This window comes from Dermochelys coriacea, chromosome 4, assembly GCF_009764565.3.
Source record: "Dermochelys coriacea isolate rDerCor1 chromosome 4, rDerCor1.pri.v4, whole genome shotgun sequence".
NCBI classification, from domain to species: Eukaryota; Metazoa; Chordata; order Testudines; family Dermochelyidae; genus Dermochelys; species Dermochelys coriacea.
The window spans coordinates 36572922-36589543 of NC_050071.1; the positions used below are offsets into that span (position 1 = coordinate 36572922).

Below are 16622 nucleotides of genomic sequence, written 5' to 3' on the forward strand. Positions count from 1 at the left end.
GTACTTTCCCAGACTAGTAGGCTAGACACGTGCTCAGCCACAGTCACACAAAGGAAATATAAATAGAGCTTAGAAGAGTACAAAGGCAACTGACCAAAGAATGTACTTTCTTTTAAGCAATAGAATCTGCATAATGAGGAATAGCACGGGATTTTGTGTTTAAGTTATTTATCGCAGTGCATTTGGAAGGCAAAAACATAACATCTCACAGAAGGCAGAAATGAGTTATCCCACTTTGTAAGTATGTAGGCCTAGATTTGCAGAGGTATTTATGCACCTGCCATTGATTTCATTGGGAGTTAGGTACCTAAATATCTCTGAGCATCTAGGCGTTAAATCCTACATTACCCAGGCAAGCAGAAAAATGTGCATTAGCTGAGCAAGCTTTCCAACCGATGAGGTTAGAATAATTCATGCATGCAACCTTTCCAAAATATCAGGTTTTCTATAATAACTATTTTTTCATTCTGTCCCTTGGTTCTTTTCACATATGAGGTATTTGCATTGTATGTATGATAATGCTGTTTGAATATCTTATGCATTTCTGTGATTTGGAGCATCAGTGGCCCAGGAGTGTATTCAAGACAGAGCTCTCGGCTCAACTAAATGGTCTCTTTCTAACATCACAGATACAAGTCTTACCCAGTGTCTAACAAAAATCAACCGAATGGATATTGTTCATCTAATGGAGACAAGCCATATGGACTCTGTGCAGGGCCATGGCGCTCGCACCTATGAAGAAATTGAACAAACAATAGGACTGGATCATAGTGAAGGTAGATGCTTCCTGATGTTAACCCTTTACCTTTTCCAGCAAGTTACTTACTGACAAAGTGATCTCATCTGTGCACCAGATTCCATTCTCAAATGGGTAGTTAGGAGACTCGCCTAACTCTACCATTGTACTTGTGTAGTAGTGGCATCTAACTTTAGAAACAGGACAATTTAATAATGAAGAATGTAGATGAAATAATATGTTTTATCAAATACCTGCCATAGCCAGTTCTTATAATGTAAGTAAATTAACCTTTGCAGAAATTATTGTACACTGTGGGCCAATCTGCTCACAGTTATGCAGGTGATTCCATGAAATCAATGAGGTTGTGCCCATTTAAATGAGAGAAAAGTTTATCCCACATTTAAAAAAATACTTTATGTAGAATATTAAAACTATATTTGTCCCATAGCTTCTGAATACAAGTGTCCATGGTATAAACTGCATTTGGTGCTATGATTCTGTTGGATTTCATAAAGAGTTGCAGTCGTTAGATAGAAAGACATTTAAGAAACAACAAGATGTTACACGAAGTGGTTTTCTCTCACCATTCTTTGGATAAAATATGAATATAAGGTCCTTATATTAAAGGTCCTATTCCACTTTTCATTAGAGTAAGGATGTTAACTACAGTGTCTTGATCAAATTCCAATTCAGGTAATTACATTCTTCTCACCTAAATTCCTCCTGCAGTTTTAGTTGGCTAGAGTATTCTTCAGTCTTCAAAACATTGATACTGAGCACTATAGGACTTTGTGAGTGAAGCAATAATCTATATATCCCTGATGTGCTTCAAAGGGCTATTGTGGGTCTGAATTAATATTTCTGAAGTGCTTTCAGCTCATTCAACGGCTGTTATTTTAGATAGGGAGCTCATTTGTTTTGCAGGTTACTGTAAAGCCAGCTGTGTGGCAAGCCTAGAGATAAGTCCAACATTTCACCAACTACTTTCATCAGTTTCTTCATCTTCCACCCAAATTGTGCACTTATAAACCATCCACAGCCCACAATACATTGAGGCTTTGAGAAAATGTGTTTCTTCTGCCTATTGAACCTCTGACTTAGAGTGGCAAGATCATCATGTTTCCCAGGGAGCATTCTAATTGTGTGGTTTTTTAACTCATTCCTAGGATTTTCTGCACTGCAGGAGGAACTGTACAGTCCAAGTCACAAGAAGGAAGAGGAGTGTTATAAAGAGAGTGAGCCATCTGATCACCCTCCCCTTGTCTCCGAGGAAGACACGTCTGTCAGTTACTCTTCCTTTCAGGAGGCCACTCCCAGGACTGAGACAGACATATCAGTTGCAGAGCTCCTGCAACAAGCACACAAAGAGCGAGTGCAAGCTGAGTTCTCAGGGAAACTACAGGATCTGCCAGAAGATTCATCAGCTGCAGAACAGGAGTGCTTGTAAGCATCAAAAGATGGCTAGTCAAATCCATAACCGATAGCATGTTGAACAGAAATATACTTTTATTTATTTTATACATCTTTAAGGATATGTTTCAGGGCTTACGTTAATCTCTCATTATTTGAGATCAGGATGAAATCTATGTGGGGTTCTTATACAGGAGAGAAAACTCAACAGGGTCAGGAGAGAAAACTCAGTGACGGATTGGCTCATTATTAGTAATAAGGAATAATCTTGTCTCAGTAATTACAAAAGAAAAGAAGATGTAGGCATGAATGGGAGGAATTATTTTGGAGGGCTGTTTTATTGATTGGGGTGCCAGCAATTTTTAAATGACAATTTTGCAACACGTAATACAGTTGAGTTATATTTTTGATGTTAAAACTAATAGTAATAATTTCCTTAATGGAAAGAATCAATGACAGAGGGGTGACATTGGTTATTTGCACATTGTATCCTTTACTTTCAGACAGGAATTTTAATTCAGAACACTAACTGCTCTTCCACAATCTTTATTTGCTAAACTCAGAACTATATATGAGTAACAAGAACTGTATGTGAAAGGTATACTTCAAATAGTTAAAGAGAAAAAGATGTTTCAGGACTACTTAAAGTAACAATACACTTTAAAATTATAGGTCCACAGGGAGCGCACAGCACGGCTTAGGGGGGTTGGTAGTGTGTAAAGGTAGCTTTGACTCATCTTTACACTCCTTTGATCTTGGTCTGGCTCTGTGCTAGGAGGGCTGCTCTAACTTATGCTGAGAAGGACAAAAAAAAGGACTTGGATTTGCTTAGAGATAGTAGACTGGAAACATTTGAAGAAGACAAAATGCTCAAGTACAAATACTTACAGTATACAGAATGTCAGTAAGATCTTACATTTTCTGTACATACTTAGTATGAAGAATAGATTTGTTGAAGTTATTTTGGTGCTGCTTAAAATGATTTTAAATATTGTGTTCAGTACCAGTCGTCATATTGGAGAGGATAGTGTTGAGATTGAATAGATGTAGCAATGGCCAGGAAGAAATGATTCCAGCCTTTGATGCATGAATTTGGAAGAAAGATTGACCAGACTTGACCTAAATAGAATATGAAAAAAAAATAAGAGAGCCGGGGTAGAGGAATCATATAATGGTACAAACGGTATTGAAAGGAAAAAAAAATACTTTGAATTAACGACACTCATCTTTAAGTTATATTGAGACAGTATTTTGTTAAAGTATAGCCATTTGGAGCCAAATTGTGTAACCTTTACCAATACTCATAAACGTTTACTCATACAAATAGTCCCATCAACTTCAATCGGGCTGTTCATATATGTAACTACTCACAATGGTGAGTAGTGAGCTTACATTCTGGGACTTGATTTGTAATTTTTCATAATCTTATTTTTCCAAACCCAGAAAGGCTTAAGTTTTAAGGAGAAAACTCACAAATTAAAGTAGTCTGTGGGTGTTGGCTCCAGAACATCTTAGAAGCAAAGAATTGGATTCTGCTCTGACCTTTTCTCCCCTGTGTAATTTCACTGACACTGATGGAGTTGCTCTTGATTTATATGGATGCAAATGAGGAGAGTCAACCCCAAAGTAACATTCTAGAAAATAAAGTGCCTGATCCTGCTCTCCTGTTTTGTGTAAATCAGGAGTGAGTCCCATAGATGTGTGTGGAGTAAAATTGGAGGGGGGAATGGGAGGAGACTCAGCCTTGAACTGTTTCCATAATGTTTCATAATAAATATTCACTAGATGATAAGCAGAACTAAACCTCTGAAGTCACCATTATTCCCAAGTATACGACAGCACAATTTGCATATATGTAGGTTTCAGTTTTATTGTTAACTCTTTTTAGTTCTTTTGTTTTAAATGGTTTATACTAGCAACTAAACAACAGCAGAAAAATTAGTTCACAGCATGTAACTTCATAAAATGCTTTGCAGTTAGCTCCCTTGAATCTGTAATCCACAGTGTCACAACTCCAGAAACAGAAGAATCCATAGCACTAAAGGCTGAAAAAGCAGCAGGCTTTGCAAAGGAAAAATCTAAAGGCTTCACCACAGGATCTGAGCACGAGAGGCCATATCTTCAGACACCATCATCCAGTGAGCGAGGTGACTCTGCCATTGCACAAGAACTTGAAGACCTCCAGCTCTCCCAAGAAGAACTTTCCCCAAGGAGAACTAGTCTGGTTATAGTGGAGTCAACTGATGAACAGCCAGCAAAGTGTGAAAGACATTATGATGATGAATCTTTTGAAAAGGTAAATACCAACCTCCGCCCCCCACATCATAAAATATGTGTTAGGGAAGAGCAAAATTCCTTTGTCTGGAGTCTTTGGGTTATTTTATGTTTGTTTTATTTTGTCTTAAGCAGATGCTGACAAAATCAGCTCTCATGGGTATCTTTAAGCATGATGTGACAAATTTAGCGCAGATGTAAGCATCAACAACTTGCATTGATGACAATGGGAGCTGTGCCCACTTACATCAGAATTCAATATGATCTTTAGAATGAGACGCATTGTCTGAGTGCAGGCCTGTGAGATAGGAACTCCTGTGTTCTAACTCCAGCTCTGCAGTGACTCCCTCTGTAGCCTTGGGAAAGTCACTTAATTGTTTTGACTCAGTTTCCCCATGAGTAAAATGATCCTTTTACATGGTTGTTACAAGGATTAAGTATTAATCTACATGGAGATTTTGAAGATGAGAAGCATTATGATCTGATTATGCAATGTTTATTCTTGTTCAGCACCTATGCAAGTGGTGCCACTAAAGTCAATCACTGCTCATTTGAGTGAGAACTACTCTATCTCAATAAGGGTTGCAGAAATAGGCCCTGCACAGGGGGGAGCTGAAAAAGAGAAGACAGTCATGAAATCCAAAGGAAAATGTCACTGACAGTGTCAAAAGCAGTAAAGAGGTGAAAGGGCCATAGTGGCTCTGAAATTTGACAAAGAAAAGGTTGTTAGGTGATTGAGAGTGGAGACGAGGCCATGGAGGGCAGATGAGAGTAGGTTTAGCATGGGTTGGAGAGAATCTCAGGGCAGTGATGGTAGGTGGTGTGTTCAGTGAGGTAAGAGGTATGGGGGAGAAGTGAAGGTTGGTGGGAGTCTGAGAGGCAGATGGCTCATTGGTGTGTTTTTGTTCATTTGTTAAGATAGGGAGCGCCCCCCACCCCCAACATGTGTTGGCAGGAGCATGAGGAAGAATGAGAGTGAGACAGGTTGAGGGACATGGTAAGGGTAGGAGGAGAGCTGTCAGTAGGGTTTGGAGGCATTGAGACCAGAGGGTTAGAGGAGAACAGGTGAGAAAGCCATCAAAGTCAGAGGAGGAGGAGAAAAGAATGATAATGGGGTAGAGGACAGATCTCATCAGTAAAGTTAAAGGAGGGAAATACAGTTCTGGATTTGTTGTCTTAAGCTGATAATATATTTTGCATTTTCACATCCAACTAGGGCTGGGAAGTCTCAGACTCAAGATAAACAGACATTAAGAAGGGTAGCAGTAAGAGGGCTCAGCATAAGGGAAAGTGGGCCCCGCCTCTCGCCAGATACTATACTGAGAGAAGGAGGAGTAGCCTTCCTGGCTCTCCTCAAAGACAATCTTGCACTGGAAAAAAATGAGTGAGTGTTCATAAGATCAGATTTACCAAACCTTTTCTGAACATCCTAAAAAGGTATGAGTCATCAATGATTCAAAGGTTGGCACTATGCTTATTTGGCTTGGAGTAGTACATCCAGCACTATTAAATGCATTACCAATGTGTCAAAAGGCAACCTAAAAGCAAATTAGAGCACACTTGGATGGGTGTATAGCTAACTTGCAGTGCAGAATTAATTGGGCGTACCTGGGCCTGAATGCCATTTTTTCAGTTTGAAAAAACTGAACACACAGGGCCAGATCAGCTAATATAAACGTGCTTGACGTCAGTTATCTCAATGGAGCTACACCAGCATCTGGCTCGCTGAGCCAAAGTCTGCCCTCGTTTTCAGCTCCTGCAACTGTGTTAACTTCTGGGTGTGGAGTGGAGGTGTAAGTGATGGCATCGTCTTGCCGACTGCACCCCTTCCCCCACTGAAGACAGTGGAGGAGCAAAATAGAATGGTGTGCCTGGTAGGAAGTCACACGTGGGGGCCGTGAGTAAAAGAAATGCTGAACAATGTCCATAAATGGACTGGAGCGTTTCCAAAGTGAAGGCAACTTTGGAATTAATAGCCCACACATTTCTGTAGGAATTTTTAGCTAGCATTAAGTTCTGGTGTCATATGCTGTATATCGTCTATCAGTTTGACTACCTAGTTGTTCCAGGGTTTATTGCGGATGCCCCTAGGTAGAGGGCTGAGCTTGGCATTTCAGTTCCATATCTAATTTTAACTAATCCATTTGTGATGAGAGACATTTCTGACTTCATGAAAAGGCCTTTGTTCTCTTTATGCTTGGTGTATTCAAGATCAAATAAGGATTTTTTTAATAAATGGATGTCTTCACCTATAAATCATTAAAATATTCTAACATACTTGCTAAACACTAAAGGAAATTAAAATCTGCTTTCAATCATTCCTCTTGTTCTTTAATCTTTTCTTTTTTACCATCATATTGTTTCCATATGCACTGATATAATTGATGATTGGTAGGACTATGGGAGACTGCAACTCCCAGACTGTTCCCAGTAGAACTCCTAGTACGTCATGCACTTGTACTCTCTCTGCATTTAGAAGTGCTTCATTTCCCTTTTGAATTCTCTCTTATGCAGGAGAGAAAAGCTTCAAGACAGGCCACTAAATGTTGTTTTTGACATTCCCAAATCCAGGTGACAGTGCTAGGAATTAAATAGATTGTTGTTTTCCCCCTAGCTAAATGAGTTAGTCCCAGAATATGTATGCCATGCTGTGCAGCTGTCAGAGAATAGGAAACTTATTCTTATAATATTGGTTTTGTAATGTGTCATACAAAAGTGATCTGTATTCAGTACTAATATGAATGGTACCTTATGTCCTAGATTCAGCAGTTTTATACAGCAACACTGCTGCTGGCCAGGTTATCGCAACCTCCAGTAAAAGCATCTTTTAGAGTAGGTTAAATATGTTAACCTAAGATTTGCCATCCACTCTAACCAAACAATGAATTTTATTAAGCTAAAAGAGAGACAATGAAAGGAAAGTGGTGATATGCTGTTCATTGTCCACATATATGTTTCTCAAAGAGGAAATATAGTAGTCAAAAACCTTGAATCAAAACTTTTAGAATAGATTATAACTATGGTGGAAAAGTCATAAATACAACATCAGTTTGATAAATAGAGCAATGCTTCCATGCTTCTACTAGGAGCTAGCAGAGGAATTAGGTGAGCTAGAGACCAGCTCAGATGAAGAAGAGATGGTAACTACCAGGGTCATTCGCCGCCGGGTGATTATTCAGGTACTGAGTGTTGAACTACTGCATGTGCCACTGGCAATTATGTCCTGGTTACATCTGTAGAAAACCCTCGTAAGGTCTGCTGCTAAGGCAACCACCTATGAAGTTGCCAAGCTCCTGAATAATGCATGGCCATTAAATAACTTCAATAATGTTATTCTAATACGTTTTAGGGCAGAAGAGAATTACAGTGGGACTGTCAGCTATAGCATATATTGTGGAGATGCCTCAGTAAGGGACAAGGACTTTGTTTTGCTTTTTTTTTTCAGTTCCACACATGGCCAGGTGAACTAATATTTATTTGCCTGTTGGTTGTGGTATAACTTTCCTGTGCATGCCTTTAAATATTCATTTGCTGAATGTTTTATGGAGTTTAACAACTCAGCATTGATGCATCTTGACTGCTTTTCCAATTCTTACTTTAACCAACTAATAATTTATATACTGTTTATTTAAAACATCCAGTTATATTAAGGCATTGCTTAATGAAGTTTTGTTTTGTTATCATGCAGGCTGATGATATGCCAGAAATACCACCAGAAACGGTGACAGAGGAGCAGTACACAGATGAACATGGCCACATTGTGGTGAAGAAGGTATTGTCAGTCATACGCTCTGGTGCATTCTTACTGTCCTTAGGTAAAATGTTCAAAACTGCCTAAGGTACTTAAGAGCTGAAGTTCTATTTTCAAAAGTAATTTCAGCTGTGAAGGAACTGGAATGTCTGTTTTGCAGAAAATTCCACTAATTCAAAGTTTGTTATTCCAAAAGCACAGCTATATTTATTTGTTATATCTTTATTTTATGTTTGGGGTTGGTGGGGTTTTTTTTGTAATTTCACTGACATTTTATTGTAATCAACAATTTTCAGGAATCTTCATTTTCCAACAGAAGAATGTTCTGTTGGAAAATGCTCTATGAAGGAGCATAATGCCAATTCAGTTTCCATGAGACTTAGGCTCCTAAGTATCTAAGATTTTTCAAAATAGGACTTAGGCTCTTAAATCACTTTAAGGTGCTTTTGAAATATTTTACTTGTCTTAGTGGAGAAAGCACCATCGTGTGGTTATTTTTGTACAGCACTTTCCATCACCTAAGGGTCACTAATTACTGTGGGCTAGATATTGATATCTTTTATTCACAATAAGTAGCACCAATGATACTATTCAGTGTCAATATGTATGTCAGAATCCGTCCCCATGAGAACTGGGCAATCAAAATGCTTGAGTTGACAGATTTGGGTTTTGCATCTGCTTTATCATTTTTCAGCACTTAGATACTACTGAGATAGGCACATTAGAAATAGATAATAAGAGTGTATGTGCTATTGAGTTCAATAGCCAGGATTTCACCCTCAGTTTATTAATGTTTGCCAAGTGCTTCGAGATCCTTGAATGGGAAGGTACTACACATAGTATAGAAGTTTAAGGTCTGCTTTTTATTGTTAAGAGTTCTGTACCTAAATGTTGAAGTGAACCAAAGACAGAAGTTTATCCCCTTAGGTCACCAGAAAGATTATCAGGCGATATATTTCACCAGATGGCACAGAAAAAGAGGAAGTCCTAATGCACGGAGCACCACAAGAACCTGTTATGATTGAAGAAGGAGATGGGTATTCCAAAGTCGTAAAGCGGGTTGTGCTGAAGAGTGACATTGAACAGTCTGAGGTGATACTTTTTAAGATTTCTTTTCATGGAAGGAAGAGAGCTAGAAGAACAGTTCTCTTATCCCTCCCCCCGCAACTCATTCTGTGTCACCACAGTCTATGACTGAAAGTGCTTGAATAGGTGTTTATCTTTGGCTTTTGGTGTACTGTTTTTAAAAAAGTACTTTAAGGGGCATTAGTAAAAACCAAAGGCAGGACTTTCAATCTTGTGATACAAATGAAGATTACATTTTTCTGGCTTAAGCGCCAAAATGAATTCAATAAAGCAACTTTTTATAGGTGGAGCTTTTATAAAATAATCTCTGATCAATCCATGCTTTCTATGTTTTGTTTTTTGCTTTCTATGTTTTGGGTAGTGACAAATATGTTTCCATTCCCCTGCAATCCTTGATTTCTAACAAAGATGTCTGTCAGTAATGTAGAATCAGGGAAAAGACCTATTCAATTCACCTATGAATTATATTGATTCTCAGTCTCCTTTTATGAATGCCCTGAGCGATCCAGCACACCACACTCTTAAGCAACATGTTCCACACACAGGAGAGTATAAAAGTTCTCTTGTCATTAGATCTGTAACCTGAGTTATCAGAATTTCTAAAGAACAGCAGTTTTCTATAGATTAATCAGCAGCAAACTATCAGTTCAGAATGTTACATCAGAAATTGGGATGGAAATAGAACAAAATCTTTGCATGTAGCAATGAGCCATGCACAATTATATTATGGAACATTATTTCCAAATGAATTATCAAGTGAAAACAAAGAGGATTTTAAATTATTGGGCTATAGCTCCTCTGAAGGTTGCGTTGGCTTTATAGACATGGAATTAAAGCGTGATTCAGGAATTAATATTATTTTAAAATTTCCTTCTGAGGTCATATAACAATACTTTGTGCAATCCAACCAAGACTTACTGGCAATTACTGCCTAGCTTATTCGCTAGCAGTCACCCTTCTCAGTATTTCTGTGTGTAGACACACACACACATATACTTTTCATAGAGAGAGAGACTTGTTATATTTAATTAATCTAAGTAGAAAGTGATTAAATAAGGGTATGTAGATTGTGATAAGGATTTCCCTAGGCTTAAATGATGATCTGCAATCCATATCTTCTTACCAGGTGACATTCTCTGAACCCAGGGTTCTGATGGGTGCCTCAGAATTTCAGGCTGAACCAGTGGAAGGCCGGAAGGTCAGTAAAGTTGTAAAGACCACAGTGGTACAAGGAGAGAGAATGGAGAAGCACCTGGGTGATGCTAGTTTAGCCACTGATCTTCCATCAGCCAAAGAGGACTTTGAAGAGGTAAAATGCATTCATTTGGAATTCACAGAAAAAGAAATTTCAATCTGGCACTGTGGCAGAGCATATACGGACAAAATCTATCCCCATTGCAGTCAACAAACTAACACCTGGCAGTATCGAGCCCACACTGTTAAGGAATTTGCTGCTAAATGCTTGAAAATAGCTGCCAGCCACTAGGGATAGCTACAAATAGCTATCGGGCTATAGTTACCTATTCCTAATGAGCTGTAGCTAACCATGGATATCAAGCTATACCTGCCTACCACCACCAGTTGCTACATCTAGGTAAGTATAGCTGTCGATATCCATCTACAGCAGGGGTGAGCAAACTTTTTGGCCCAAGGGCCACATCTGAATGTGGAAATTGTATGCAGGGCCATGAATGTAGGGCTGGGGGGCAGAAGGGTGTGGGAGGTGATTCGGGGTGCCAGCGGTGCGAAGGCAGGCACCCTGGCCCTGCGCTGCTCCCAGAAGTGGACAGCACCACAGCCCGGGTGGGCAGAGGGCTCTGTTCACTGACTTCGCCTGCAGGTACCGTCCGCGGTTCCCCGTTCCCATGCAATGGGAGCTGCGCCTGCAGGCAAGGGCAGCACACAGAGCCCTTTGCCGCCTCCCCACCCCCGCCAGGGGCTGTAGGGATGCGGCAGGCAGGGAGCCTGCCTTAGCCCCGTGGGCTGGATTGAAAGCCTTGATGGGTCATAGTTTGCCCTCCTCTGATCTACAGCTGGTAACTCTATGGAGAGCATCCTAAGCTACAGGTAGATGTGGTTCCTTGTTGATAGCTCCCAGTTACTATGCATATTGATGAATAGCAAGAGACAGCTACCAACCACTACAGCATGGGGTACAAATAGTTATCTATAGCTAGCTTCTACCTATAGCTACAGCTATGGAGAGTTATCCATAGCCACACGTGGCTATTCCTAGGGATAGGTCATTGTTTATAGGTACAGGAAACACTAGCTCTGGCTAGTTAGGAATGAAGAGTGCTAGACAGCCACATCGCTATAGCAATCTGTACCCACCAAAAATAAAAAATAAAAATGGAAAGCCGGTGTCTTCCACCAAAATCCAGTACAACCACAGAGGTGATCCTATTTAAAAAAAAAAAAAGCAAAGGACAAAGAACTAGGGAACAAATTAGTATGTTGAAAGCCCTTGGGGAAATTAGAAAAACAAGAAAATTCCATGCAGCCATTTAGAAAATTGTTTCCCATATGGTTGTCTCCTAATATTCTATAAGGCCAAGGGTGGGATCCACACAGAGACGTAGGCTCTGTAATGCTGAGCATCGCAGAGCCTAGGCCCAGTTCATTGGACAAGGAGAGTTATGCACCTTCAACTGCAATCCATAAAGCCAGTACATTAGGCAGGAAGCTACCCATCAGTGTGTCCTAAGCCCTGCCCCCTCTTGTGTGGATGGGTGCTTCAGTCCAGGCTTCAAAGCAGTGGCACTCTCTGCAGGGCCTGAAATAAAATGGGCACAGGGCATACTACCTCCCTTATAACCAGCCACAGTATGGGCGACCCCTAGTGCAAGTTTCCCCTTTTCCTGAGGGGGGAATTTAATAGTGATCTGCTTGCATTAGGTGAGTGTTTTAGAGTGATGCTACACCTAATGAGTAAATCTTTCACTGGCCTACTTAATTATTCTGTTCTTTATTCAGAGTGAAACAACTGCAGGAGGAGAAATGGTGGGAGTTCCCCGCCCCAGAATATTCCTTAGTCTTGTAGTTAGGACTCTCACCTGAGAGTCAACCAATACCATTTCAAAGTTAAAAAGGAAATACTCTGCCATACATCTGTAATGATTAACTAGAGAGATTTTTAAGGGCACAAAGAGCCCCTTACTCCCACTGAAAGTCAACAAGCATGTGGCAGTTCAATGCTTGTCGTGCCTTGCCTCTGATACCCCTTACAAAAACAACCTAATGCAGAAGTATTAAAGTGTGCAGTACAATTAATTACCTAAGGTTGTGTTGTGTGTTTCACTTTAGGCTTTGAGTTTTACAGGTAACGAAATGAAAGTCCAACTTCCCACTTTAATAGAGAAAGAGATCATGAAAGAGGATGGATCAATTATTAAAAGGTTTGAGTTGGCATGGCAGTGAACTTTTAACAAACTAACACTGAAAATAGTGGATGGGAGATTAAAATGTCTTGAGCAAGACCCTTGGCTGGCAATGTCTAAAGCAGGGGTAGTCAATAGGTTGACCACAGACCAAATCCAGACACTTTTGAACAGACCCCTGGCCTAAAGTAGACCTGACATACTAAATGATGTAAGCTAATATATGGAACACAGTGAAGAAAAAAAATAAATAATCAGGCATTGGAAAACTCCCCTCTTAGATAACTAGCATCAGCAATTCAAGCTAAGACAATGTATAGCTGATTTTACAGGAGATGAGGAATAATGGATTGTAATTAGTAATTTTGAAATTAATTTACACAGCAGCTGAAAACTCAGATTCCATATTCCTTCCTTTTTAACCATTTAGTTTGATGAGTATTTTCAAACATTTGAGTGTGTGTGTGCAAGAATGAGCTGGTTTCTGAGTATGATTAGAGTTGCTACTCTACTATGTAAATCAGGTGCAGCTATGAGCTGTTCAGAAGTATTTGGAATCCAAACCTGGATCCGATTTTTTAACTGAGAGGTTATAGTATTTGGTTCTGAATTTCCAGCTAGATGTCATCTCTAGCAAGTATTATATGGAGGTTTTTACTGCATAAGGGAGTCTTTGTATATACCAGTCTCCTTGTAACTATTTTAAACATTTTTGGAATATGTTAATATTGTGACTGATATTCCCATAACATAAATAGGATTCTTTTCTAAAACTGAAGATTCTATTATATATTTTTGAAAAGTATATTGAGAGCAAAATGTATTGTGTTTTTAAAAGCATTTTATACAGCATATTCAAAATTTTAGGGAAGACAAGTCATAATGAATTGTCTTGCTTTGTGACACTTCCCCTATCTCCCGAGAGACATTATGCCCACTGTTACATCCAGAGGTCCAATTTTACTAGATGCTTACTGATGCTAGCAGTGAATTTGGCTCCACCTGGGGTTTAACAAAAAGTTTTGGAGTTATTTAAAATTACACAGAACATGTGTATGAGAGGGAGCAAGTAGGTTGACTGGGCTTGGAGGAATAGATGATAGCAGTAACGGGACTGGCCCAAACAAGTGACACTAAATCTGAAATATTTACCAGGTAACCACAAAAGCAGATTGATACTGAAGAGAGGGTGTGGAGAGGGAAGGAGAACCACAAGACCATGCACTTCAAATGCCAGCTTAATAAGTCTGATAGGCTCATGTAGGCTGATTTACTTTTACTGTAAATTTCTCTCTCCTCTTTGCAAAGCACACTGTCTCTGCTTCTGTTAAGAGTGGCTACAGAATATTTCCAACGTATGAATGCAGTTTATGCAAAAGGTGTCTCCTAAATGTTTGCTTACTTTTGAATGGGTTGGGACATCAATGAACATGATTTATAGCCTAGGGCAAATCACTGTCCTTTTGGAGACTGCTGATAAATACACATATATCTCACAAGCAGCTAACTTGGCTAGAAGATGCCAGCATTGAGAGCTAAGTTTATTTGTTCTGTCTGAGAAGGAAAATGAATTTAAGGCCAGAGGGACTCCCAGATCTACAACGGTACCCGCTCACTGAGCCCAACAACTGAGATTGTAAAATACCATTATAATGTTTTATAATCTTTTTGTAGCAGGTCATTCATTTAGTAGTGAATGCCTGACTGAAGTAGTCAGTGAAAGATGGAACAGTTGTAAGAAGGATAGTGTATAAGAGAAACAAAACTTCTAGTGGGCTTAACTTCAGCATACAGAGCTAAGTAGGAAAGTCCTGCATGGATTTCAAAAGCTGTTGCATGTTGGTGCATTAGAGCATATATTTTTCCAGGCATTTGTTATAAAACTGCATGATGTAATCCTTGTGAAAAAAATCCAACAACTGTTTTGAGCTGTCTTTTCACAACTATACAAGATTAAATTTAAAAAGCAATCTGGTTTTGGTTTCTCAACTATTTAAGCTTCCAGTCACTGTTTGTTTAGAACATCTGAGCTCAATATTTGGGGTCGTCAGCTACAGTTCTTTAGCATCTTTCAGAGTAGCAGCCGTGTTAGTCTGTATTCGCAAAAAGAAAAGGAGTACTTGTGGCACCTTAGAGACTAACAAATTTATTTGAGCATAAGCTTTCATGAGCTACAGCTCACTTCCACCAAATGCATCCGATGAAGTGAGCTGTAGCTCACAAAAGCTTATGCTCAAATAAATTTGTTAGTCTCTAAGGTGCCACAAGTACTCCTTTTCTCTTTACCATCTTGCTGCCTTAAAATTCCACCAGTCCTATTCAAAAGGCAGAATGCTTTTTACAGAAATTCCATGCTATATAATATAATTGATTCTGCAGGAAAGGGGGAATTTTAGCACTTCAGGAGGAGTTTCTAATGCTTGGGGAGGGCAGAAATGCCACATTCATTTACTTAGCTCTTCTCTTTAGGACAACAATGAATAAATCCAGCTCACAGAAGAGGACCGTGGTGAAGGACCAGTATGGAAAACATGTTCTTGTAGAACAGCTGGAGAATAGATCAGAAGCACGGGATGACCTCCAGCACGACCTCCAGCAACTTCTTAGACATTTCTGCAAAGAGGACCAGAAGCAAGAGGCCAAATGAGAAGCTGCCACATCTCACTATTCCCACCACCTATCCAATATGCAGCATTCACTCTCGTCTATAGATATAGACTTCATAATTTACATAATTTCTGAAAGTCATTGACATTTCTTCTTCAAGCACCTACAATGAATTCAATTTTCCTTTATTTTCTTTTTGGACCCGTAAGCTAATTTGTGACCAAAGATAGCATCCTTCATTCAGGATGGTTTATCCACTAATTCATCACCTTTGTGCTGTACTGGGAACTTGTGAACTTTCCACGTTGCTGTTCCTTTGCTTCTGCACTAGCTCCAATTTCATCCACAGGCCTCTTCAAGTGACTATGTACATGCATCATAAAAAAGGCTATTAACATGTAAACTGTACATAGCTAAAGTGCTTGGACTTAAAGACCTCAAAAAACCCCACTGCCCATTAGGACTACTTTTAGCATCGTGGATTACAAGGTCTATTTGAAACTGCTGAACAGCAAGTAACAACAAATATTGCTAACACAATTGACTAAAGATACTCTGGGGAGGAAGCACTGCAGACCTTCTGCATCCATAGGACTTCCAGTTTAGTGAGCTCTTAGGAAAAGGCTCTAAGAGTCAGTCTGATAACCTTGAAACAGCTGTTCCCATGACATTACAGCTGACTGTGGCTATCAATACTTCTAAGATTCTTGGACAGTCACTTAAAGAAGGAAAAAATACCCAATTAGGTAATCAACTTGCTAGCAGCTATATCTATGGCTAATTTGCATATGCATATTAGAATCTTTTAGATCTGGACATGTGGCAGGGTGTATTAAACATCTACAAGTACAGTAGTTTCCTGTTTTTATCACTGCTTTAGCAAACCACATTGTCTTACTGGTGGTACTTCCTGCTGGCCACTGCACTGTAGATAATTCTATGGGAAAAAAGACTTACCCACTATACAAAAAGAAAAAAAGCTTAGACTAATGCACCACGTTTTATCAAAATTGCCTCTTAACTGATACATGCATGTGGCATTTAAAAATCAAATCCTCTTGTAATCATGTCAGAGACTTGTTAACCCTCTTAGCACTGAGCGAGCAATTTTTATCTTCCAATTAACTTTTCTTCTTTTTTTTTTTTAAAGTCACTGACTAGGGCATAAAAATGCTTGAAACATTAAATTTTACTAATATTTGATTTATATTTCTAAACTAACCCTCTGAGAATAACAGCATCCCTGCACTTTTATTTTGAAAGAAGGGAATATAAAAATCTGAAATATTTTGTGTCCTATACTTTATTCTACTAGTGGTTGGATCGCTGTAGAATTTTAACATATATAATATATATACACGCACATACATATAAA

At 39.2% G+C, this 16622-nt stretch overlaps 1 protein-coding gene across 50 annotated transcripts in view; it reads left to right on the forward strand.

The window, feature by feature from the left end:
* ANK2 (ankyrin 2) overlaps positions 1-16385 on the forward strand; it is a 581571-nt gene extending 565186 nt beyond the window's left edge. For 21 of the 50 annotated variants that reach the window (XM_043513042.1, XM_043513041.1, XM_043513010.1 and 18 more), the window contains 7 exons: positions 630-776; positions 1906-2182; positions 4154-4445; positions 8112-8195; positions 9102-9266; positions 10387-10569; positions 12567-14536. In XM_043513042.1, coding sequence (XP_043368977.1) covers positions 630-776; positions 1906-2182; positions 4154-4445; positions 8112-8195; positions 9102-9266; positions 10387-10569; positions 12567-12680 — 1262 coding nt within the window. In that variant the 3' untranslated portion in view covers positions 12681-14536. Of the gene's footprint in view, positions 1-629; positions 777-1905; positions 2183-4153; positions 4446-7509; positions 7603-8111; positions 8196-9101; positions 9267-10386; positions 10570-12566; positions 14537-15109 lie in introns of those variants that run through there. The other 29 variants (XM_043512995.1, XM_043512994.1, XM_043512996.1 and 26 more) reach the window with 3 other exon arrangements.
* The last annotated feature ends 237 nt before the right edge of the window (positions 16386-16622 follow it).